The 26,468-nt window shown below is 41.9% G+C and overlaps 1 protein-coding gene across 3 annotated transcripts in view; it reads left to right on the forward strand.

Moving 5' to 3' along the window:
- LOC105366364 (uncharacterized) overlaps positions 1 to 24,805 on the forward strand; it is a 74,386-nt gene extending 49,581 nt beyond the window's left edge. For 2 of the 3 annotated variants that reach the window (XM_011504782.1, XM_011504784.1), the window contains exons 6-8: positions 15,867 to 16,239; positions 22,244 to 22,589; positions 24,495 to 24,805. In XM_011504782.1, the coding sequence (XP_011503084.1) occupies positions 15,867 to 16,239; positions 22,244 to 22,589; positions 24,495 to 24,722 (947 nt within the window). In that variant the 3' untranslated portion in view covers positions 24,723 to 24,805. Of the gene's footprint in view, positions 1 to 15,866; positions 16,240 to 22,243; positions 22,590 to 24,318 lie in introns of all 3 variants that reach the window. The other variant, XM_011504785.1, reaches the window with a different exon arrangement.
- Positions 24,806 to 26,468: the final 1,663 nt, after the last annotated feature.

Raw genomic sequence — 26,468 nt, forward strand, 5'->3', positions numbered from 1 at the left:
ACCGCTCTTTTTCCTTTTTTTTCTTGTTTTTTTTTTCTTGTTTGCACTCTCGTTCGTACGCCCAACGATAGGGAAAAATTGCAACTCACCTTCAAAATTTTTCTCCGATGACTACGTTGTTACTTTACATTCAATTCCCTCTTTTTCCATCCTTCCTTCGATTTTTATAACGATTTATCGAAAATTTTGTAGTAAAAGTACCAGTAAAGAATAGCGAATGTCAGTAGCGAATGTTAGCATTCGATCATTACGCATGGCAATTACAAGGGTAAAAATAAGCTTCTATAATATAAAAAACATCAACTTGCATTACCGCGTTCGCGACTGCTTATGAGCCAAAAAACATTGGATTCTCGAAGTCTTAAATCACTCGAGTGCCGAAGCTCATGAGGCCGAAGATGTAAAAAGTACAGTTAGACATTCTCGGATGTAAGGTGAGGCAGCGCTCGTGAAATATACTTAAAACAACACTGTTACCATAAGAACAAATACTCAATCCTCTCATTAGGTATTTGTCCAGCGGGCAAAGCCCAGCCTCGTGCCATCCGACCAAGAATTCCACTAAAAAAGCCACTTGCGAGCGCGCCTAACGAACCAATGCTTTGGATCGCGGCGCATCTATAATCAGCGCACCGGTATAAACGGGCCGTAAAGATCGTGTGGATCGTAAACGGCGAACGGCGCTATCCCCGTCATCGGGTGGCCGTAGCTCGCGAGCATCCATTTTCCAGGAGAGGCGTGCGTTAACGGTGCGCGCGTAACGGGTGCGTGTCGTACGCGATAACGAGGACCATCGCCGAGCGATAAAGATGTTCGAGAGCGTTTGGGGGCATTTTCGCGGGACACTCGGTGCACGGTTAACGAGGGAGACAGCTGCTCGACGCGGCCATCGCCGTCAATTATTGTAGAGGTGGTGCTCGGGACTGATTGCCGAGGGGCGATGAAGAGGAGGAGGAGGAGGAGAAGACGAGGTGAGAGATGCTGGAAAGCGACAGCAGCCCCATGTGCGTTGGAGCAATTTTATTAGTCGGACGGGAAAATTCTTTGTCTTTGATTTTAAGGCCGCGGTTGCGACGGGTCCGGGCTCACCGCTATAAATGTAAAATTGCTATTTTCACGTGAAAGGGATGTGAGAACGAGTGATAGAGAGAGAGAGAGAGAGAGAGAGAGAGAGAGAGCAAAGAGAGTCGGGCCGGGAAATTACGAGCTCCGCGGGAATGCACACCTTTAAGGCTTTTACCCCACGCCTCGGCGCGCTTCTTTTTCTCTCGGCTACTCGTGTATCGCGGATGCTGACTTTTATTTCATTTGCTTTATTGGATGGTGCTGTGCTGGAAGTCCAGGGCTAACTTCTTACGGAGACGGGCAAATTGGCGATGTGCCGTGCGTTCGGTTGAAATGCTAGAAAAACAATGTATAATTATTACCCTGATTTCGCCCAGCTCGTCTTATACATACAAATGGTACGTATTACCAGCAACTAGTGCATATTATTATTAGGTCGTATTAAAGATTTTATCCCGATCTAATTATATGAATTATTCGTACTTGTTATTACAGCAGCTCGACTGGTAATAGCTCACTTCCTGTCGGGAAAATGGTTCCTCTTACCACCACTCAGTCCCGTAACTTATGTTTTCATCGGCTCTATTTAGTCTTTTCTAATAATTAGCATGCTTACCGAGATCCACTCCCCGAGTAATTAATTGCGTTTCGAGAACTGTAAGGACGAATTGAAAATGAGACGGTCGAAATGCACGAGGTAGGGGGTAAAGAAAATGAAAAAGTTGCCCAACCTTAAGGAGCAATTTATTTCAAGTTGGCGTTGCATTCGAAAAGCGACTCCTTTCGCTCCTTAATTCGCTTCTTAAGCTGTGAATTACAATCTTGCAATGCCTTTTAACGAACACATCTTTCGCGAAAAGAATTCGTAGCTTGCTTTACCGTAATTCTAACCGATGTAGCCCTAATTTATCCTCAATACAATTTTATGACTTACAATGTAACAATCGTTGCGCTCGTACCACTGCAATTGACGTTTTTGCAATTGCAATTGCAATTGCAATTTTAACAGTAGTTAACATTAAATCACATCCTCGTCCATCCAAAAGCCACGTTAGTTTACTCCGTATTATTACAGCCATTACATCCTAGTCCTAACTACTTCCGACATAAGTCTAATTTAATTCTAACAATGTAGATTAATTTTTACTATCCACGTGATTATTATGAATTACAGCTCCGCGGATTTCACATGAAATGCAATCTCAACATCATTATATCGCCTATAAAAATAATAAATTATTTAACATCGAGCAATCTGTTTAGTCTTACTTTTCTCACACTCGCTCCTGTGCCCCCTTTCGAACATGTAAATAAGATGATTATTCGTTGAGTAAAGTTTGGCTCAACAGTGACACTCGGGCGGCCCACAAATATCGTCGGTCGTCCGTTAGTCGTCGAGCGTAGCCGCGCACGGCCGCCAAGACCAAAAAGTCATTCTCGCGGATCATTGGCATCCACGAGGAGTCAGGCATGTACGGTACGAGGGGAGTTTGCTATGGCTTTCAGCAAGAGTTCAGGCCGTTATGGGTGATCATGCGCGCCCCGATTCCCCACTCGGAGCTAACTCTTTGGGTACGCGAGGCGAACAATGGGTCACGTAAGAGGGCCGTGGCGAACAATGATGAGAGCCGAGGCCTAGGCCAGCTTTTCATCTAGCGCGAAACAAAAGAAAGGCTTCGGCCGAAAGCCGTCGTCCTCGTTGAAAATAATAAAAAATCGGAAAGAAGGGAGGGAGGGACGGTTTATCGGCCCGGACGCCCGCGACACGCGCAATCGACCGACTCTTCCTCGGCTGTTCTATTCTCCCTCATTGAATGGACTTTTGAATGGACGAGTGACCCACATGCGGGAGAGGCTCATCCACGGCTCATCCACGGCTCATCCACGGCTCATCCACGGCTTGCCAATCTCCCTGATTTTCGTCAACTGACGTAGGATCGACGCGATCATAAGCTCAAGCGATTACATCCATCCACGGCTCATCCACGGCTCATCCACGGCTCATCCACGGCTCATCCACGGCTCATCCACGGCTGATCCACGGCTTGCCAATCTCCCTGATTTTCGTCAACTGACGTAGGATCGACGCGATCATAAGCTCAAGCGATTAGTCGTGAGGCCAAGCGGCGGTGATCTTGCGTCTGCGGCACGATAATGCAAATTAAGGCGAACGAATTCACTTATCCTGCAAAAGGAGTGATGATGCTTGCATAATATAAGAGAGACCAGCGCTCAATTATACAGCAACGGAGATTGTCAAGGCTTCTTTCATAAAATCGTCGGCGCATTATTGTGCATCTAGCGCATAAATCGCTCCATCTCCATCCCGAGAGTTAAAGAATCATACATCCGAGCGCGAAAGACGAACGTCTCCAAGGAGCGAATGTCTCGTGGTGGACCTTAACCAGATAGCTCGAGTCGAATGTATGTATTATTTATTGGTATTTGGTTCGAGTGAAATAGCAACGTGCTCCCGTCCGACAACATCGTAGCTCCGAAAAATTCCAGTCCGAAAAATGCAACCAAGTCCTCAGGCCGTACAAGGCGGGGCTCGATCGAGCATCAAAGCCGTCGACGGAAGTTCGGGAGCCGCGTGCCGTTAGCTATCGCTATTTCGCATTCGAACGTATGGCCAAACGAAAAGCGGCTCACGTAGGCGGAAGGGGCAATCGCACGTGTCCGCGAGCGGTCGCTCAACCTGGCCGGAAGAGGGCCGGAGCAGCACCTGTAAGTTGTTACGGCGGCGGCGCGGGACCGTTACACCGAGCCTTTCTCGTCGGGTCCCGGGTCGCCGAGAGGATCGGGGACGACGCGCGACTGCGACATTGAAAGCAATGGGAGCGCTTAGACATCCTACGGGAGCTGCGACGTTTCTTTGGCCATTGTAAGGAACAGGCTGTCGAGGATCTACCTAGAACTAGAATAGCAGAAGGAATCATCAGACCCGTGTCTTCTCGTTCGCTATAGGTATTGTTATGGTGTAGAGTGGCCAGGCTATTGCTCTTACCTTAACACTTATATGGCGAATTTGACATTTTCACTTTCTCATGTGGGCTGATATCGAACGCTTGGTCGTCCTCGCCTATCTAAGCAAGGCTTCTACTCGTGTTGAGTCTAATCTAATCGATCATTACGTTCAAATTTGATAACAACAACAACAACAACAACAACAACAAATAATAATAATAATAATAATAATAATAATAATAATAATAATAATAATAATAATAATAATAATAAGAAGAAGAAGAAGAAGAAGAAGAAGAAGAAGAAGAAGAAGAAGAAGAAGAAGAAGAAGAAGAAGAAGAAGAAGAAGAAGAAGAAGAAGAAGAAGAAGAAGAAGAAGAAGAAGAAGAAGAAGAAGAAGAAGAAGAAGAAGAAGAAGAAGATGATGAAGAAGAAGAAAGAGGAGAACAAGAATAAGAATAGTAGCAACAAGAACAATGATGATGATAATATTGACTACTAATCAATTGAATTTAAATGATTAATAATTATTATTATCAATATTATTGATTAAGTTGGACAATTTTTTATATTATTCGAGGGCAACTTACCACGTGGTTTTGTATATACAAGCTTATACTATATATATTTATATATATATATATATAAATATATATATAAATATATAATAGATATATATAGTATATAATATATATATATATATATCAAGACTTTTCAATAGTCTGTACCATAAAGTTTTATGAACTACAAAGCTCAATAGTCTGAATATAAATGGTAGAAAGACTGTTACTTAGTGACGTAAGATAAGTTAATCTCACTTTACTCCTCATTATTTTTCGCCACAAGTTAATTTATCATACTTATCCATTTGATGTAGAGGGTAGTGAAGGGTAAGAAAGTCACTTCCCATACTTTAAACAGCAAATAATAAATAAAAAAATTTGTGCGATATTATAAGTACTTTTTGTATCGATAATCATTACAAAGTATATGAAACTCATAATTAAACGAAATTCGTCCATATTCATATTACCTCATTATTTTGGTGCGTTTCATTATAAAATTGGTAAGAAGAATTCTTCAGAAACAATTAATAATTAAAATTTATTAAAACTTGACACTCAATTTTATATTTCATTAAAAACTTCAGATTGCTAACTCTAAGATTGCATTATGGCCAGATAAATATTTTACCAAAATCTACATTTATATTGCAAAATAGACATGAGTGAATCATTTACAAATCATTATTTTATTTTTAGACCAAGCTTTTTGTCTTTATTATCTTCTGAATCATTATTTTAAAATTCACATTGTAATAGCAAAATAACCACATAAAGTAAAAACGAGTGGTAATCCTCCAAAGACAATAAAATGTAAATTTATTTTACACATTCAAAGGAAAATTTCGTGGGGTTTGCGATATAAATATTCCATGTAAATTAAGAGATTAAACAAAACATACAAATTGGCGAGTAACGAAAATAATGGTTAGTCACGGTCATGAATAAATATACATATAAATATACAAATGACTGGCACATTGACGTAAGTAAGTAACTTAATTATTGTAGATATGCAATTAAATTTTGATGTAGAGAATCCGAGGAATATGGGTACGCTTACGTGAATGCCGATTGAATTAAACTAAAGTATATTATAATTTGATATTTTAGCGCATTAAAATAATTTACATGTAAAAGCATACTTTGGTAGGGAGAATTGGTGTATTTATTTATATTTAGCCCATTCCATAGAAAATTACTGCATTTCGATTTAGACATTGCAATGATTTAATAATGAAATTAATCGTCGAAATGAGCTGTGACTGTTAGGTTTGTGTATAATTGCGGATGAACGAGTAGCTGCGGGGAGGGGGGGGCGGCATTGGTGAGAGCATTGGATCGTATTCCGTGTAGGCATTTGTGTTATTATGGACTATCATTTGTATTTGTTGATGGCACGCGACTTGCTCTTCTTGGCTTGTATCGGGTTCTCTACAGGTACATTAGAGCTACTCCGACACGTTTTGTCAATAGTTATTGATCCACTTAATCCGGATAGTCCCGGTCTCCTCGTTTATTATTATTAACCTCCGGTATTTCAGTATTTGAGTATTTCATTTCAAACGAAGCCGAAATTTGATCGGCCGTTCATCATTCCGTGCTTCGAATATACTTAGGAGCGCTTAGCAATTAGTTTTACAATTAGACGCTAATACTACTAATAATTCCACATTCGAGAATTGCCGGTTAACCGTTCAATTTCACTCTGGTCGACTGTAATTCGAGTTCCCATCCTGTTCGTCCTAGCCATTCTAAACGTCAACCATTCATCGGGACTCGACGACGTACGTGACAATATTCTCGATGTTTAATTAAAAAGTCTTGGTCATCCTACAATATGTTTCTCTATAATAAGACGTCTCTCTCTCTCTCTCTCTCTCTCTCTCTCTCTCTCTTTCCCAATAATTTGCACACTAATTAATTTGCACATTAACAGACGTTTACATAAAAAGGATTTTCGTTAAGAAATACAAATGAAGAGTAACGAGTAAGAAGTAATACGGCTACAAATTATTCGCGTCTCCTTTTCAATGTAATAATATTAACGACAAACGGACATTTTATCGAGCATCTTAAACGTCCTTTAAATATGTATTTTCATAAAATTAATTTAATTTGACTCTCCTTACCCAATCAAATGCCAATAAAACGCATTTACAGAAAAGCCTTTACATGTATGACTAGACATTTAAATTGGCAGAATAAACGAATAAGAATAAAAGATCGTCGTGCATTTGACCTCCTCCATGAATAGATTTTCAAAGTCCTTATAATTGGCAACGAGAAGTAAAAAGATGTTTGATGGGCAATTTATCGAGACGAGATAAGTATAGAAAAATGGAGCAACAGGGATCGCCTCGGCTCTCAACTAAATCGAATCAAATCCGTGGTGAAATAATGCTAGGTGGACGATGGGCGTGTAATAACGTCGGGGAAGGGAAAAAGTACTGACTACGGCCGAGGGCGAGCGGATTAAATGCCAAGCGGCAACATGGATTTTGCGAGAATACGCGCCCGCGGAAAATACAATTTTCCATTCCGAGCTCGCGCGTTCGCTCAATAAACGGCGAGGATTCAAATATCCCGGCTACGGCTGGAGAATGTCGAAACAAAACAAGCGCGCGATCCGGTAGCGTCGAGGCCAACCTTAAGAACAGAGGAATGGAAAATGAGAGCTCGAAGGAGTTGGCGACGGAGGCTCTCTAGTGCGAAAACGCCCGACCGCGCTTTCCAAGACTCGTAATTAGCAATGAGGGCCCCGATGGAGGGCCCATTTCTATTAGGCCGCCAGCGAATTGGACGCCGCTATTAATATACGTATAAATCCCTGGCTCTGTGCTATTGCTCCATTTGCTTTGTTTTCGCGTGTTGGTTGGTTGGTTGGTTGGTTGGTTGGTTGGTTGGTTGGTTGGTTGGTTGGTTGGTTGGTGGGGGGGGGGGGGGATACAGTCGTTGCGGATATTTGCGATACACGCGCTCTGTCTATTGTGTCTTTCCTTTGTCCTTTTAGTTCTTCGATTCGCGCACTCGCCTACAAGCATCCAACACTTACTGTAGCTCAAAACTCGAGCTGAACCCGGTTGTTGAAAATAAGGGTCCTGCAACAAAAAAACAAACAAAACAAAAAAAAAAAAAAAACAATGAAAAAGATAATAATAAGGAATGTTAAGGAAGGTAATACACACGGTAATACGACCAATACGCAAGAGGCCAATGGACATGTATTAGTTACATTCGGAGAATAGTACGCGAGGCCGAGGATTTAGATGGGTGTGCATTTGTAATTGATGCGTCGTGATACTCGAGAAAGTAATGCGGACGAATGCCTTGGAAAAGTATGGGAATAATTGGTGAGGGCATTATCGGGAATATCTGCCGAGTGGAGCATTGCTCGGTTGTAAAAGTAGTCGGAGTGATCTGAATTGGAAATGAGAGAGGTAGGCGGCATTACGAGTAACTGAAAATAAAAAGTGAGAGAATTTTGTAAGTTGAATTTTTTTGCGCGCGAGGATTTTTCATTACATTAGTTCGCCGAGTGCGAAAGAAAGCAAAAGGAGAAAGAAAAGTAAAAGAATTGGATAAACCCGACGGGCATTACAAGTGCGGAGGGAGACATTATAGTAGTAGGATGATGAAGCAAGACTTTAGCGGGGAAATGAAGGTATTCATTAGGAAGCGACAGTTGTGTTGTGAATCAAATTAGAGAAAGTAAATATTCGATAGGAGCTATTACGATTATTTTTGGTTTTTCTTGCCTTTCCATTAACAGCGACGAAAAACAATGTAACGGGAAGGTAAGGAGTTTCCCTATTCCGCACGATATTTAATTATGCCGAGCAGTTATGCGAATAAAACAAGCGCATTGGAGGTAATTCAATATCCAACCTCATGGATTATAGACGTAATGCGTCTCGCTTCATTAAAAACGGACTATTCAATGCGCGGGCTTATTAAACACGAGCTTGGGAATATTGCAATTGGACGGTGACAAAAGACGGGCGGTGGGGGATGTGTTAGAAATGTTAGTAAGAGGTCCGGCGACACGAGTTGCCTCGGAATTCCATAGACACGCACCGCGCCATTTCGGTATGGATAAAGTGTCGCTTCTGCGCATGTCCGGAATAACAAAAGAGCACGGGTTGCTTATGACGGAGTTAGCAGTTTACGTACTATCGCGTACCGTTGCATGCCAGTGTCGCGGTGCGTACGTAACGTGTAATGAGGGAACGAAAGGAGCGCCATCGATGGCCCGTCTCCCTCCATTTTCTTTATGCGAAGTCGGACGGACAATGACACGCTTAGAGATCGAGTTTTGAGAGGTTCGCGTAAGAGCGCGGAGGTGCAGCTCGGCACACATACATCGATCAGTAGAACTTTTATCTCAATTTATCTAATGATGGTCGAAGAGTCCGGCGATCAAAGAACCTCGAGTGTTTCTCGTATTCGCGGGCGGCAAGAAAATAGTGGGAGCGAAATAATTTTTACATCGACTACCGCTACGTGTCGACCATTGACCAATATAAATTCAAAGAATTTCGCTGGCGATAATAAATCATTTCGATATAATTTCTCACTCTGGTGGACGGGAATGATATTTGCGTTTACTGCACTAATAACAAGTTATTATTGTCATCTTTAGTCTGGGATGAAATGGGCCGATACGAAGTAAAATAGTATGAAAATAAGATAAAAAATAACGACATCTTATTGTCTTTATTTCATTGTATTTTACGAGTATGTTTACACCAAATGTAAGATATTATATACGATATTGCATTGTATCTTGCTGATATATATATATATATAGAAAGAGAGAGAGAGAGAGAGAGAGAGAGAGAGAGCGAAATTCCAATATACATTTGTAGCTATATTTAAGAACAATGAAAATGTGAATGGACTTACTATCTTAAAAGTCTTATGTTTTTCATATGTTAATCAAGCTTTATAACTTACTAAACATTTACAGAAATGCCAAAGACTTAAAAACAAAAACAAAAAATAATAATAATAATAATAACAATAATGGAGATTTTCAATGTGTAGTTCAAAAAAAAAAAAAAAAAAAAAAAAAAAAAAAAAAAATATATTATTCTAAAGATTATTGTTAAACGAGACATATTTATTTACATTTAATTTATCAACGTTTGTTCATAATAGTAATATGAACATGTGAGGTAAGAAATTTTTACCCGAGCTTTTAAGAGCATGGACGAACGTATTTTTCTACTAGTTGCACTTAAATGAATTTAGCTTAGCTACATACAAACGTAACTAATGGTAGGTGGAACTGTAGGATTAAAAATGTCCGATTTTTACATTTTTAAGCCTTAGATTGAGTTGCCAATCAAACACGTTTTCTTCGTGCATAATAAATTGGGTGGCAAAAATTGATGTCATCAAGCACGATTAAGCCATAATTAAATAGTCTTATCATTCATCGATTTTTATTGTTCAATTCGTACTGATGATTTTTATCGGTGAATCTTCAAGGCCAAAACTTCATCAAACAAAAGCCTCCGCGGACATTTCAAAAGCCGAAATAGTCTGTGTTCGCCATTGGTCTAACAACATTCATACGTAAGCGCGAACAATGGCCAAACTCGCCCAGCGTCTCCATACAAATTCAATTACTACCTGAAATGCAATTAGAATAGGAAAATGTAGTAACTGGGACCATCGCAGTTATTGCAGCATGAGAATAATCTAGAGTAAAAGTAAACAAGATGTAAAAACTAAAACGGGCATCCGTTGTACGTGTATTTGCGTTTTATCACCGTTGGCGCAACGAACTCCGGAGAGAAAACGACGCGCGGAGATTAAGAGATGCCGTCGAGCGACGATATTGTAATTCACGGGATTGGATGATGGACGGATGCGCTGCTTGTGCAGCCGATAGCGAGAGACAACTATTTTTCCGAGTACAACTAGTTTGGCGTGAGCGTGTGTGCGCGCCAATCGCATGCGCAGATGGGGGTAGATGCGCTGGTAGTAGTGTAACAAGGGATAAAGTCTGTTGGCCCATGATGTGGGGGGGGAGGGGTAGGTAGGTAGGTAGGTAGGTAGGTAGGTAGGTGGGCTAACGATGCCAGAATGTGCTCCGGCTGCTGGGTAGCAACGATTTACGATTATCCTCCTACTACGACGACAGGACGATCGCAGTCCACGGACAGCGCAAACAGCGCGTATTCGCAATGGCTTAATCGCCAATTTTGTTATTATCCGTTGAGAACCGCTGTAAAAATACTAATAGACCCTGCCGTGTCTAATGTTAAACTATTAAAGCTGAACGGAGAGGAAAAAAGAGCGCGTGAAATTCGAAGATTATGTACTTTGGTGCACGAACTCGAGCGAAACGAGTGTACGCGCATGCAGGTGCATGTACTACACTTACTCTTACTATCTTTCTCTTGTATTCGGTTTTTGTGCAGCCACTGCTACGGAAATTTATTTACCTGCTCAACATCCTGCAAGATTGTCGAAGGAATATTTCCGTACGTTTTTGTTGCACTTTATATGCAAGAGTTATAATTCCCGTGTGGAATTATAATCTAATTTATAATCGAGTCGATTATAATTTTTTTCCCTTTTGTCGTTTCAAGCAAACTTTCCCGCGACAAAGTAACTTTAGACTTTATTTTGAGATAACGCTGCTGTTACATTAGCGAGTATTCAAAGAGATGGTATCGATATATCGCGTGATAGGGCAATTTGAAGAAAGTTTCCTTTTTTAGAATTTTTCAACTTGTAAGCTTGTAGGGGCCCTCCCTACTTAATTGCCCTGACTAATATAGCCGTTGAAACGTGGATAGTTGATTACATCTGCACTCTACGTGAAAGACGTTGACTCGGAACTTTGCAATTGTACTCTAAATCACAATAACTGCAAGGTTATACAGGTGAGCCTGTTAGATAGCGAGAGAGGACCTGTGGGTGGTGGATGACGACAGGAGCGGGGTGGAGGGGAAGAGAAACAAGCGATACCAGGAGCAATCGAAAACAGAGTTGCCTGGCTATAAAAATGAGACAGAGAGGGAGTGAGAAATGGAGGTGATTGGGAGTTTTGGGGGGGGGGTGGAGGGTGGAGAGGAGATTTGCTTAATGGGAGTCGCAGGTGAGTCGCCGACAGAGGCTCGTACGCTTCCGCATTCCCGGCCCACAGCCTCGGGGTCCGGCTTAACCTTGCTCGCACCTTCTTTAAATCACACTGGCCTCCCGTTGTCCGACTCCTCGGTCGAGGACGGCCTGGAACACTTAGTTCCCGAGGTGGGAAATGCCATCGCCGCCGAGTGCCGATTAAGCTCTGCTGCTCCTTCTCCACATCAGCTCTTTCGTGCGCTTTAAGAATCGTATGATGATTTGATGGTTATCCAATGGACTGTCGAGCTATATTTTTCATTGTCATTTAATAATATTCTCTCTCTCTTTTTTTTTTAAGATTGTGCATTCGGTTGATACTTGTATCGCTCTCCGAATATACAGATATACGATTGCTGAATGTGAATTGTTTTATTAAATATCTCGCTGATTGTTGCAATTTCCACTCTACAACGTTAAATTAATAAATAATTATATATATATATATATATATATATATATAATATGGTATATTCGGAATTTTATTGTAAGCATTCGTGTTAATATGACGTTTTTAAGTTTCGTCGAATTTTTAATACTTTGTAGTTAATAACTAATAATAATATCCAGTTTATTTTATTATACCAGGAAATGACAGGAAATTGTATAATTTGCATACTTTAAAGCCTTCTTTCCATTTTCTTTTTTGTGCATTCTCTTGACAGTGACCTAAGCAATTTACATAATACGAAGGAAAAATAGTACAGAGAAAATGCTATGCTACATCGTAATTGTGCTGCAATTGAAATTGTTCTCCATAATCCGTTATTCATATTCACTGGAAATTTCCATGTGTGCACGTTTAATAAATAATATTTATCATAATTATTTTATCATTGCCGAAAAATGGTTATTTCATTATTCTTGATTATGCGATTGTTTAAATATATATTGTTTGTAATAAAAATTTGCCATTGTTTTTTTACGATAATAAATTGTAATTTTTAAGTTGCACATAATAATGATTATTTAGAAAATAATAATGTCATTCAATTAATATAAAAAAAATATATATTTCTTTATTGTTAGGAGCGTTTGGTTTAAATATTTATTAAGGATGGAATTATTCAAATTTACGTAAATATGTATTTAGTCGATAATGAGGAAAGAGATGCATTTTTTTATTTTGTCTCTACTCACTCCCCCTTCCATCTCCCCCATCCCCCCTCCCCCTCCTCCTCCTCCTCATCTCGTCACCTATAATATAAATTTTGTTTAATACCTATGACAAGCTCATCGTTAAAGAAAAGATAATTTTATTGCAAATATTGACATGGCTCAAGATCGATGTAACTTGATGTATGTAACCCACGACTATAAGTTTCTTTATTTTCGCGAGGATTTGTTTGTTTATTCTTTCGTTTTCTGTTTTTTTATTAATTTGAAAAGATTGAGAAAATAAGATACGCAAATATGTATTGATAAATAGAAAATGGATGAAATTTCACGATATGACATTTTTAATATGAAATTGAATACGACCATTGTTAAATGATGCATTAAAGACGGAGTACGTGAAATAAGCAGCATAAATAATTCAAATAAAAATTATAAGAGTCAAGCACGTATTAAATAACAGTTAACAAATGTATTAACGCCTTACGGTAAAACTTAAAATTAATGCATATTGAATAATTAAAAAAATTGTCCATAAGTGTAATAAGAGATACAGGCTATTCATTTTTAATAAAACGTATACGTTGAGCGTGTGCATGAAATATAATAAAGATACAAACGTACATATTATCCTTGTAATTTGTCATATTTGAGTTATAACCAGAATTGAAATACGATCGTAAGCTGAAAAATGAGATTATGCGCGCGCACACGCGTACACATTATATGCCTTTTGAGTTAAATAACGGTACGAACGAGTTAAAAGAAACTTTACGAGCACCTAATCAATAAATATCCTTCCAAATAATACAAAATCACGTACAAAGTTAATTAATGCATATTGATAAATAACTACTTCACCATTAAAATTATGAATTCTCAATGGCTCCTCCTCCTTATGGGCATTATTATAAATAGTTGGCAGTCGGTATGTTGCATTGGAATGGCGATAATACCTAATTAATAAAAGCTTAAAATTACCGGACTCATGGAAGGGGCATTGACGCAACGGTAAATAGGAGTATTTGGACAATAGTGGGAATGCGACGCAAAGCGTTAATTTGCATTTGAGACGAGAGTCAGTCTGAGCCTCGATAGCGACGTGAAAGGTCGCGAAGATCCTAGCTGTCCGTTACTGCTAAGCGCACGTTAACACTCGCGAGCATACCTCCGCGTGCCTTACCATTATTATTATTAAATCCGAGCTTATTTTATCGAGAATCGTGGCTACTCGCCTACCGGACAGCCAATCGCATAGCCAATCGTCGATGCGATTTTTCACGAGTTGGCGAAGACTCGAGAACGCCGAATCGAGCTGGCCGTCCTATTTTCGCCCGTCAAAGCCGATCCTACGGAATTAGAAGTAAGACCCGTCGTGTTAGCCCACTTACTCCTGTCCCCGCGAATCTCCCTCCCCATTTTCACTGGGATCCATGAGCTTTTAAAGCCAAAAGTAGCCCGCGGCGCTTATCGTCCTCCGAGCCGTCCAGCCTCGAGGTTCACCCGCTCACACATATGCACGCGTACACGCTGTACTACTACCCGTCTCTCTTTCGCTGGCCTCCTTAGCATCTCTCCTGCATCGGCGCTCGTTCGCCTACATTTCCGTGGCGTCCCGCGCGCGCGCGCGCGTCCTCGCTAATGCTCTCTCACGCTCTCGATTCCAGGTTCCCACCTCTCGTCGGAGCCGCGGGAGGAGCCTCGGAGTGACCCCGCCGGGACGACGATCCGAGACACGCCAACGATGAGGCGTCCTCCACGTTGCGCGATGACGATGGGCCCAGAGGGGCCGGGGTCAGAATGACGATCGGGATCGAGATTGGGATGAGAAAGACGGGGCGCGTTGTTTTCAATTTCGTAAAACGATTTCAACGTCGTACGCCCGATTGCCCCATCGTCGATTCGAAATTAACGAGCAAAATTTTAAACGAAGGAGCGAACGAGGGACGCGCCGCGGATTGTTTCTCCTCGCTGCCATTCGCTTGCCTCTTATCGGCCAACCCCCAGTTTTTCGATCGATCGAAACAAGAGGGTGTTGTGGGTGTTGGGGGAGGGAGGGAGTTTTGATGGTGGTGGTGGTGGTTGTAGTGGCGGTGGTAGCTGGGTAGCGGAGTAGCGGGCGGATGGTTTACAATCGTTGGATTTATCCGTTGGATTTTTTCCGCGTATGAGGAACGAATGACGAGGATATCGAGGCGATCATGTCGCTCGTTTGATGTACGGTGTGTTATGATGGCGGTGCGCGATTTCACGTTCAATTAAAATTGATATTTTGCAATTGAGTACCGAGTCATAAATCAGATAATAACACAACGTGCCTCTTGGGGGGTTCATAATGTATTTATTATATTACGGGCCTTAGCGACATGAAATATTTTACTTTGCTTTCGGTTAAAGACACTTGTACTCGTTGCATGGTATGCATTATTCAAAATATACATTGTACGATGCAGTCGAGGCGTATTTGGGGCACGAGGCTCTTTATGTATTGGTAAAAGTTTTCGATGCAATGAAACGAGTTTCGTAAGTAAGAGGAGAGCAAAAAGTAATATCGCTTTCGTTGATTTTACAAAAGTCGGGGGACAAGAGTATCGTTTGTAAATGACTTTATGACTTTCTATAATTTCTTTGTCAATTATACATGTATATATATATATATATATATATATATCATTCGTCATTGTGATGATTGTAACGTCGTATGAACTTAACGCATCTCGAGATATACGAATTTGATATAGAAATAGTTGCTAATGTATAAATGAGTTTAATGATTCGCCAATTAATGGACGATATGCCTTCCTTTACACTTTATTCCGACTTTCAAATCACGTCTCAAAGACAATGTGCAGGAAAATATTGACGATAAGCCGTCATTCATGCTGAGGTATTATTTGTTACAATGCTTACGAGGGGAGTGAAAAACTGCGCTGACTGACGGCCATTGATTTGCCCATATTTGGCCCATTAATACATACGTAAAGGTGCATATGACATTGTCGATAATTTGGGTTGCAGACGAGGATTGGGGCGCACCGGTGGAGGAGCCCGACTACATGCCAGATCGTGAGCCGACAAGCGTGACCTTGCCCCGGCTGTCACGAAGTCCGGAGCGCACCTCCGTACCGACCACGTCTCTGAAGCAGCTGCGCGGTAGCACCTCGCCGGTGGTCAACGGGAATAGGATGCGCCGGAGCGCGGAGCACAGGCAGCGCTCGCCGAGTCCACAGTATCAGCCCCGACTCGCCCCCGGCGAGGTCCTCACCAGTCCCCGGGAGCGCTTCCACGACGCCAAGGAAATGTTCCGGCAGATGGAGCGCGAGGCCATTGTTTCTAGGCCGGTCGCCGCCAGGATCAACGGGCGCGCGGATCAACGGCCGCCCCACAACAGGTGGGTTCGCCAACTTGACGGCACAACCGCTACACTCGCTGCATCGCGCCATCTCACTGGCTTTAACCAAGTGCCGCTCAATGCGGCTCTCCTTACTCTTGATGCTGTCGCAGTCGAGAGGGCGAATCAATGCGATTGGCATTTGGCTTACGCAAGTCGAATTTATGATAGGATGCAGAATAGGAGGCGAGCGATTTCGCCGTTGACTTAATCCAGAGAGACAATTTAGTTTTCTAAAAGTTAGTTTATTAAAGCGAACCCGTTAACGAGTCCAAATTCGTGTGCGCATTGAATTTCTAGGCCAAGTGGCAATGCGCACAAGTGATTATGCGCTTGAAACACCTCAGAGTTCGTCCTTTAAAACGATAAAACTTCATTTTATCGCTATTCAATTGAATGGAGTAGAAAGAGGTAACGCATGCATTATGATTATGTCGGTTAACTGGTGCACTTGAATTCAGGTTCAATCAAGTATGGTTATTATAGTGTTGCCGAGAATGGCCCAACATTGTCTTTCTCTTTCTCTCTTTTCTTCAAATGGCCTGATAATATAAATCCAGGATATTACGAAACGAAAGTTCAACGCTTAAAACGTTACAATATTACATTGTCCCTTAAATATGTCATTACGGGAAGAAAAATTTGAAAGATAAATTTTTAACTTTTGACATACGATAATAAGATTCCATTTTTATCCTACAAATTTATTATAGTCATTTTAATTTATACGTATTTATGGTCGTTTATGGTCGATGAAAATTGTTGCAAGACCAATATAATATGTCATAGTCAATAATTGAACTTTTATTATATAAAAAGATAAATAGAAAGATAAATGAAAAAAAAAAGAAAAAAAAAGAAGAAAAAAAAGAAAAAAAAATGAAAAAAAAAAAGAAAAAAAAAGAAAAAGAAAAAAAAAAGAATATAAACAAAAAGGAAGAAAAAAAGAAGAAAGTTTTATGTGTAATGTAATGAATTTTTATTTACATAAGACGTCAAATATAACAAGCATAAATAGTTAATTACAGTTAAATAATGTAATATCTGTATAAATATTATTATAAGCTTTTGGAGTAAATTTTGAGAGCAGCAATGGCAAACTCACTTTAAATTCATAAAAAAATCAACTTAACTCCGCTGGGTTATCGAGAAAACAAATTCAGGCAGCGCGGAGGTGCTTTTTTTCTTCTTGGTTTTTCATCTTCGTTTCATCGTGTTTTTTCTTGTTCAATTTTTTCTCTCTTCATTTTATTTATTTATTTATTTTTTTTTTTATTTTTTTTTCTTTTTTTTTTCTTTTTTTGTTTACAGCTCAGTGAAAAACAATAATTTACACCTAATAAGAACGTTCCGCAGTTAATATTATTTTTCAATGTATCGATGGATGGTATCAAGCATATCTCAGAATGTGCATCTCTATATAATTTCCGTGAGTCTTCGATTTGTTATTCCTCGCGTACGCGCAATATGATGAATCGGCACGAAACTGGCCACGGGATGACAAAAGAAAAAAAAAAAAGAAAAAAAAAAAGACGAAGAAAGAAGGAAGTGTAAGAACGAAATTATTAATTCTAATCCGCTTGAATGAGGCGAAGCGTAAAAATGGTCGAGGCAGAAATTTCACCCGGGCAATTCGATCGATATCTCGAACTTTCTATCGAATCATTTATCTAGCACACGGGGGGCCCGCGCATATAAAATTTCATAGCCGGTCGGCTTCTGCCTTATCGCCCAACATCGTTAAATTAAACATTAAACCTCGTGAACTTGGCGAGCCACGAGGACGGACGACCCGCGCGAGAATCGAAAGTGCGAGCGGCGCGCGCACGTATCCGCCAATCCATCGGTGCTAGAGAGATAGAGATAGAGCCGGTTTATCTTGGCACCCGATCACCTCTCCAGCCACGATAATTTTCGTTATACTTTCGATCGCTTCGGCTCGCCCGCGACTCTCTTCTATTTTAATCCTTCTCGTCCGTCGATTTGCTACGCCTCCGAAACTCTCGGGCTCCTCACTTATTCCGTTTATAGCGTAGAGTATAGAGCGCCGCGTCAAGTGTACTTTATAACGATCGTGACCGAGGCTTTCGGAGGGCGTTAATGCTAATCCGGAGGAGTGGCGTTATTTCGCGAGCGTTGGCCCCACAGCGCTTTCCCGATTTCCTATTCCACGCTTCTTCATTATAATCGAATCATTCGAGCAAATAATGTAATTAGATACCTGTAATTAGATTATTTGAGATTTCATTGACCGCGGGATATACAAGGTCATAATTGAACCCAGCAGCCAGCCCTCTGCTGCTGGTATGGGAAAGATTATAGGCAGAGCGCGTTAATCGGCTGAAATTGGTTCGCGATCGCGATTCCGAACTATAATTTGACGCGCGGAGTTTCATGGTGGAGAGAGGGCATTGGGCGGTCGGTGGTTCTCTCGCGCCAGGACTTTTCGTGCGTTCCTGATCGCTGGCTATTTTACACGCTCGTTAACGAGTCGCCCAGCTATTACCTTAGCAAGTCCGTAAGCGTCCTGAGAGATACTTGGGTAGGAGGTCACTCGCTCTTATTCCACCCCCCCCCCCCCCCCCCCCCTCAAACCGTCCCACGCACACAGCCGACCTCACACCGTTCGACGTGAATCCTTAAATTCGGTGCAATTTAATGTCGCGGGATAAATGCAAGCTCCTCCTCGTCGGATGCTCGCAAATTCTCGTTGCTCTTATGCCTTCGAGGTCAGGCCTTCGAGCGCGCGCGCGCACGCACGCACGCACGCACGCACGCAGACTATTGCTCACCGATCCGGAATGACCCTTCTTAGGTGTGCCGAAGCCACTGATTGTGGGTTTCGCGAATCGCCGTGACATTCCGAAGGTGGAAACAAAGCGATTCACACGCTTTGGCGGCGTTTTTCTTTTCATTGTCGAAACGCGCAAAGCGTCCTGTACCGAGGCATACCACTTGTCACTTGTCATGCCGTTGATTAATGCTGCGCGTAACTGCCGCTTGACGACCGCTTGGAAAGTGCAAGAAGAACGGCGCAAGAAGAATACTTTCGTGCCCCCACCGACTCGTAAGCCCGTCTCGAGGAAAATTGTAAGAATCGAGCTCGCGTTTCCATAATGGCGCGCCATTTATTAGCGGCGACCTAGGCGCTCGTGATAATCAGGCGACATTCCTCGCTCGAATGATCGATTGGCCCGACAGTAGTTTTCTTTGATATCGCCATTGATATCGCTCCCGAGCCTCTCCCTCTCCTCCTTAAAATCTCCTACCCTTCATCGCAAGCTTATCGCTTTAGTCGATAGGGCGGGCGAGCGTTACTCGCGGCAAATTAGCCCCGATCAGGCGATGAGAAACGAGGTGGTTCGATAAACAGGTCTCGTTACCAAGCCCAATCCTATCTCACCGTTTGATCTATCTACCTATCTATCTTGCATTAGGAGGCCCGGAGAGCGGGAATAATAACCGGCGAGCTTAATCGGGAGCGGGTCATAAATAAGGGAAAAGCGCCGTCGGTGCGAAAGCTCGGCCTTTGTATGTGCCTCGACTCTGTGAAAAAGTAGTCTCGCTGCATTCGTGGGACAATGATGTGGACGTAAGTGTTGACGTGACGTAGCGTTGCGGGGAGGGGGTGCGGAATTGTCGATGGACGACGGGCGGAGGAGGGGGAGTCGTGCCTCTCGCAACACTTGCTTCAAGGTCCACTGGCGTCGTCTAATCGGACTTGCGAATCTCCGCTGCTTTCTAGGCGCACCCTTAGCCTGACCTGACTGAGCGAGGCTCGCCGCGAAAATAGATTAGATTGTCATTGTCATAATTGAATGGGAGATGGAAAGGGGTGGGGGTGGGGGAGTGGGAGGGGGAGAGGCGATGAGGAGAGAACGAGCGCAGCCTGGATTCCATTCGGCGCTACTGCCATTCACAAGCCTCGAGAAAATTGTTGCGCGTGCGAGGAAAGTTTCCCTACGCTACGGTGCGAATGCTTGCCGCCACTTAGGATAACGAGATGCGTCGCTGTACGGGAGCAATCGGGTGATCGGGTTTTCTTTTCGTTTCTTTACTTTTTTATCATCACCGACCCGTCGGTCCTATTTTTCCCTTTATTGTCGGCCGGTGCTCGAGAGTCAGTTTCGTTGGGAGAATAAATTCCCGACTGAGATTTATCGGCGCCAATGATCGTGATGCTTATTAGGTGGGGCGAATAAATTACAGGCGCAATCATTGGATAAGCGGCCGAGGAGAAGAATGTATAAAGTTTGACAAATTCGAATGATTAATGGAGGCGTGGCAGGGCAAATATTTGTTATTAAATAAGCGCGTGAAATTTCGCGTAGGACTGGACTTTTGAGGCTCGCTATGAAATTTGACAATCGTCATTAAGCGATTAAAAGGATCTTTTCATTTATTTTTATAGGGTTGACGTTCAGTACCCTCGCCTACCTCCTCCAAACAATCGGCCATAATTTTTCTAAATTTTTCTCTCAACTTTTTCTCTATTAGGAGAGAATATTGCGCTCTCATATGTAAGGCTGTGCTTTTGAACTCGATCCTTGGTGAATTAACGAGGACTAACCGTTCATTTATAGAGAAACGACGCTTAAAATTATTATTTTCCTAACGCTTTCCAATGATTATAATTTTCGATCACTCGATAAACAATCTAAATAATTCCGCACAATCTCATAATTTATTCATCAATAATATTATTCGAACAATTAAGGAATGCCAAGAAGACACGACTTGCAAATGGAATAGCAAACTCTTTGTTAGCAATACAATTCTATTCTTCCTTGTGAATAATAAGATATTCTTATGCTTATGCAAATACAGTTTGGCGCGAATATTTTACTAAACTATGCGACATTCCGAGTTCATTTGTAACAAAAGATTTCTCGTCCTCCTCCCTTTGCCACTACCAATGTTCAAATGAAAGTTGCCTTAGAGAGTTAAATTCACAAATAACGGAAAATACGAAGCCGATGGAGCTGCTCACATTTGTGTGATCTCAACCGATGATTCCCTACTATTCCTCATCCATAGAAGCACCGTTGTGGATTATCCACTCTTTATAGACAGATATTAATAATGGCAATTATTTTATCACGAGATCGCGCATTTCCTCTACGAAACGGGAATTATAAATGAATATGACTGGGAGGTACGTGGAATCTGTGCCGGTATTCGTCTTTTACAAACGTTCTGTGCCGACAAACGCACACGTTTCATTGGCTCACGTCTCCGCATTAATAATACACTGCGGATTCTTACGGATTTTGAATTTTCTAAAAGTATGGCGAACGATGGTTGAATTTTCTACCGCTATGCTCGTTTTCGGACAAATTCATTAGGCAGTTGTTGCATGGGCGGCACGGTGACCCGTAAATTACTATTATTAAAATCCATGGATAGCGCAGAGACTTTGGAAAATCGTTTCGTTTCTTTGTCAAGAGCGGATTTTCTCCCGGGTAATTCTTTTGTGAGGAAGGACAGGCCGCCGGGGTCGAAAGAACGCAATTTGAAAATGATTCACCGAGCGAAAGCTTTCCTTTTTAACAGTTAGATTAGTTAATTTCTGGTCACCGAGTACCAAAAAAAAAAAAAAAAAAATTAAAAAAAAAAAAAAATAATGAAAAAAGAAAGCCACATCGACTCGAGTACGGGGGAAACGCTGGAGGGCGGGCAAGGGCCGGGCTGTCACCATCCTCGTCTCACAGGCCAAATCTTAATTAGGATGCTAAAAGTGGAAGCCCCTTATAAAAGGGCAGCAATATAAAGCATACATCCATCTTCCACTCAGCTGACATTTTTCAATACGCGGGTCGACAACAAAGTCGACCGAGTCTCGACGGACTCGTCCCTTCGACCATCCATTCGATATTCTTTCTAATTCTCTCCTCCTCCTCCCCCCCCCAACCACCCCAATCCCCTTTCACCCGGCGAGCCTGTAAAATATCGTCGATCTATGGCATTCACGGCTCGTTTAAAGACGTGTGATTCGCTTGTGCAGATCGGAACCGGTGTCGCGTCAGTCATCGCACGAGGAACCCCTGCAGGCGCAGCATCATCAGCGCTCGAGTCGCCAGCAGCACTTTGGCCAGCAGCCGCTCCACGAGCGCCTGATTCGTCGGGGCGCAGCGCCCCATCCGCATCACGGGGGCCCGGCCGTCGAGCAGCCGAGCGAGGATCTCGGCTACTCCAGGGCGCGGCCGAGGCCGCGCGGACATCATTATCAGACGGGTAACGGACAGCAGCCGGAGCCCGAGACATCGAGGCCCCGCCCGTGGAGCTTCTACGAAGTGCCAATGGCCGCGCGAGAGCTGCGCGGACCCAGGAATCCCGTGGACTCGAGAGAGGTAAGGGACGGCACGAGCCCACGAGCCTACGAGCTATCTACCTTCATTACGTTCGGCAAATTTTTTCTCCCTCACCCGGGGTCACCTCTCCACCCGAGACTCTGCGTCTTTCGACCTCCCGATTATTATAAAAATATGTATTTTTAACCAGCTCGAGCGCGCCCCTTCCTTCATTCCCATTCTAAGCCATCCAAACTATTTTCGTAGATTCAACAAGTTTTATTAATATTATTATTATTATTATTATTATTATCATTATTATTATTGTTATTATTGTTATTATTGTTATTGTTATTATTATTATTACTAATCATGCATTAATTATAACAAAATCACAAATGTCATTATCACCACAAAGTGTGGTGGCATTGCCCAGCTTACGTTTAATGGAATAGGAATACGCGATTCAATTCGTAAGACTACGCGCGCGAGTCTCGGCACGAGAACGCTAATATTAGCAATGATTATAAAGAATAAAACGAGCTATTAAAAAACGAAGGAAATGTTAGAGAATGATAATAATTTTTGGGCCGAGAGTTGTTGTAAAAGTTGTCGCGAAACTAGGTAGATAGATGCACCTCTGTATTAACCGCGTTTGGTAATGCAATTTTGTTTTTGTTTTTGTTTTTGTTTTCGTTTTTGTTTCTTTGGTATTGTTTTTTTGTTTATGTTCCAAGGAATTTAACGAAGGTTAGCGAAATATGTGAAATTAACGATTATAATTAAAGCTAACGGCTATCGGCAATGCGCAAACTTTCTTGATCGTGTGAGAAACGCGTTTCTTACGCATAATTATAACTTAAGCAACAGCTCAAGCTAATTTACAATGATTAATGGCCATTTATTTGTGCATATAAAAATGATTTACGTACGTCGATGACTGTAGCTGCTAAACAACATTTAAGCTGCGAAAGCTTGCTCGCAAGTTTATGATGAGACTCGCGCTCGATATCCATTTCGAACAAGTAATTCTTAACTTTTAATTCAAAGTTATCGCGTGCCCCTAGCGCCGCACGCTGCAAAGTCAATTGTAATATCAAATGCATGGAGAAAGGTAGAAAGGTGGGCTTTTATTAGCACTTTTATTAGCATTAGCAGCATTATAAGCCAACGTCGTCTCGCGTTCGAGAACACTTAACGGTTTGACGCCTCAATCTCCAATGTAACAAACATGTGAATTATTAAAAAAGATGAAAAAAAAAAAAAAAAAAAAAAAAGAAGAAAAAAAGAAAGAAAGAAAGAAAGAAAGAATAGAAAACATAATGAAAAAGGAAAAGGGGAGGAATAAAGTAAGGATAAGTGTAAACAATTCCGGATTACCTACAATTACTTCAGTCTTAACATTTCGCTATAAAAAAAAAAAAAAAAAAAAAAAAAAAAAAAAAAAAGAAGAAAAAAAGAAAGAAAGAAAGAAAGAAAGCGTGCCCCGTGAAACGTATATTATTTTGTTGAAATGAATAAAAATGGGAGGACGTAAATTATGGATGTAACGGATAACGTAGCCTTGTTAGTTACTTTGTTGAAACGCGTTAATTAAAAGCTGATTGGAAGAGGAAAGACAGTTACGATTTAAATACGCCCCATAAAAGCCTGCTTTCTTTAATCTTATAAGCTGCAGTTTATTTATTGTTTGCATGCGATATTTTCTCGTAACCTTACATTGTGGCGTGATAAGCTTAGGAGAGGAGGGAGTCTAATGGGATCTCATTACATGAAAATGCACTTTCAGTTCGTACGTGGACGAACAGGCAGTCCGATGAGCCAGTTTTAATTTAACCGGAGCTAGCTCGCTCGCTGCCTCATTTAAATGCATTCCCGAGCGACCATTGTAACGAGACGCAACCCAGTCCCCACCACCACGAGCACCATTGGCCAACACCAGTAAGAGCCTGTACTTCTGTTTAGGTGCGGGATTGCTCTCGAGGGGTCCAGGGCTCGCGCGACAAGCAGCAGCGTCCGAGGCCCTTCGCCTATGGCGAGCTCGCCGACAACGAGCGCTACCCGGGACTCGACAGGGAGAGCGCCCGTCCCGCTCTGGAGATCGGTGGTGGCGGACCATCGACGCCCGCGCGCTACCGGCACAGCTACGCCGAGCCCCCGAGGCTCGGCCTCGCCGCCCTTCATCCATACTGAGGACCAGCACGGCGGAACGTCCTTAGCCAACAAGATGGCTGTCGACGAGTTGCTTCGCCTTCCGAGCCTCAAATCCACTGTCTCGAATACCGACAGATACGCCCCCTCCCCTAATCCTCCTTATCACACTACGCGAGCGCTTTCTGTATATATGCCAATGATATTGATAGGGGCTGGCCCGCGAGCCTAAACTCCGGACACTCGGTTCTTCGCTGCACTTGTCCTCGACTTGTTCCCCTCACAATCGCGCACAAGATCCGCGCCACGAAAAAACAGACGCGAGCCATTGCTGCGGTGGAGACTGATGTTACGTGACGCGGATGAGCCACGGCTATGCTCATTCCAAATGGATGGTTTGCAAATGGATCATGGGGTGCGCGCCGTTAACCAGATGTTGGGTGCAGTTGGCCCAGCTATTTAGTTCAGCCATCGACCGCTCACCACTTTACAATCTCCCAAAATTACGAGAGATGCGTTTCCGTTGCTTCGTACGAATCTTTCTCATCCTTGTTTCCAAATACGCTTCAACGTTTTTTATGGCATGCGCATTGTTTATGCCAATCGATTTACAATTTCAACCACTCGACGATTACAATAGTCTTCGACTGCGTCGCTTCAATTACAAGTGTGTCGTAAATTTCACAAAACTCGATTTAACAACTGTACTTACGTATAATTATGGCCCATTGTATTGCTTAAGAAATGTTACGAAGCATTAATGCGCGCGCAGTTAATGCTCAACGGACAAACGTTTGTCATTGATGAATTGACAATTGTCAGGCTTGTATTTGCAAGCTCGAGCTTTCGCCCGGCTTATTATTATTATCGAGATTCTCGGGAATTTCGCAATTGACTAATTGTCGAGAATTTACGAATCCTTTGAAGATAAAAAGCGTTCTTTAATATCATACTCTTGTCGACTCTCTTCACTCCTCTCTTCACTCCCCCTCCAAATCCTTTGCAAGCATTTGCGAAATTTCAATCAACTACCATGCTAATGCTTTCAAAGGAATTTGCCTTTGGCTTCTTCTCGTCGGATTGTAAGTTTGCGATTCTACCATTTCCATCGCTTGTAATAATGATCCAAGACCAAATGTAATTACTACCTTTCTCTCGCGAGGCAACAAAAGGCCTCGAATTTCAGAATTTAACTCAATAATCATAATACTTTTTATTCGACATTTGTAAAAGTAATTCATAACGACGATGTAAGATTTGCTCATTGTAAGCATTGAGAAAAATGACGAAAATAATTTAAGGCGGCAGAAAATTATATTTCCTAGTATGTCATAAGCCACGATAATGCGTATTGCTAAATAAACCATCGAGTATGAATGAAATGCTTTTCTCGTGCATTGTTGCGTTATTACGCAATCGACGATTTAATTAATAATATTACACATGTCTGACATTATAACGTGTAATAAAGTAATAATTAATAATATCACTCGACGAGTAATGTCGAATCTTGCATGAAATTGATAGTCCAACGAATATTAAACTCAAGGAATTATTAATTAATGGATTAGTTGCACAAATGGTGTTGTAATTATCAGTTTAGTTATTATAGCCGTTGTGCCTGTGATGAATTCGGCGATTGTAGCTGCAATGAGGTCTCTTCTACCTTAGATCGGAAAGTTACACCAAATCATTCAATCGCGCAAGCATCGGGCGTATAAAAATCCATTGCATCCGACGATCTTATCGCCAGATCGCTTATCGTCAGACCGAATTCTTATGATCCAT

Source organism: Ceratosolen solmsi, unplaced genomic scaffold (genome assembly GCF_000503995.2).
Source record: "Ceratosolen solmsi marchali unplaced genomic scaffold, CerSol_1.0 scaffold70, whole genome shotgun sequence".
Classification (NCBI taxonomy): Eukaryota; Metazoa; Arthropoda; class Insecta; order Hymenoptera; family Agaonidae; genus Ceratosolen; species Ceratosolen solmsi.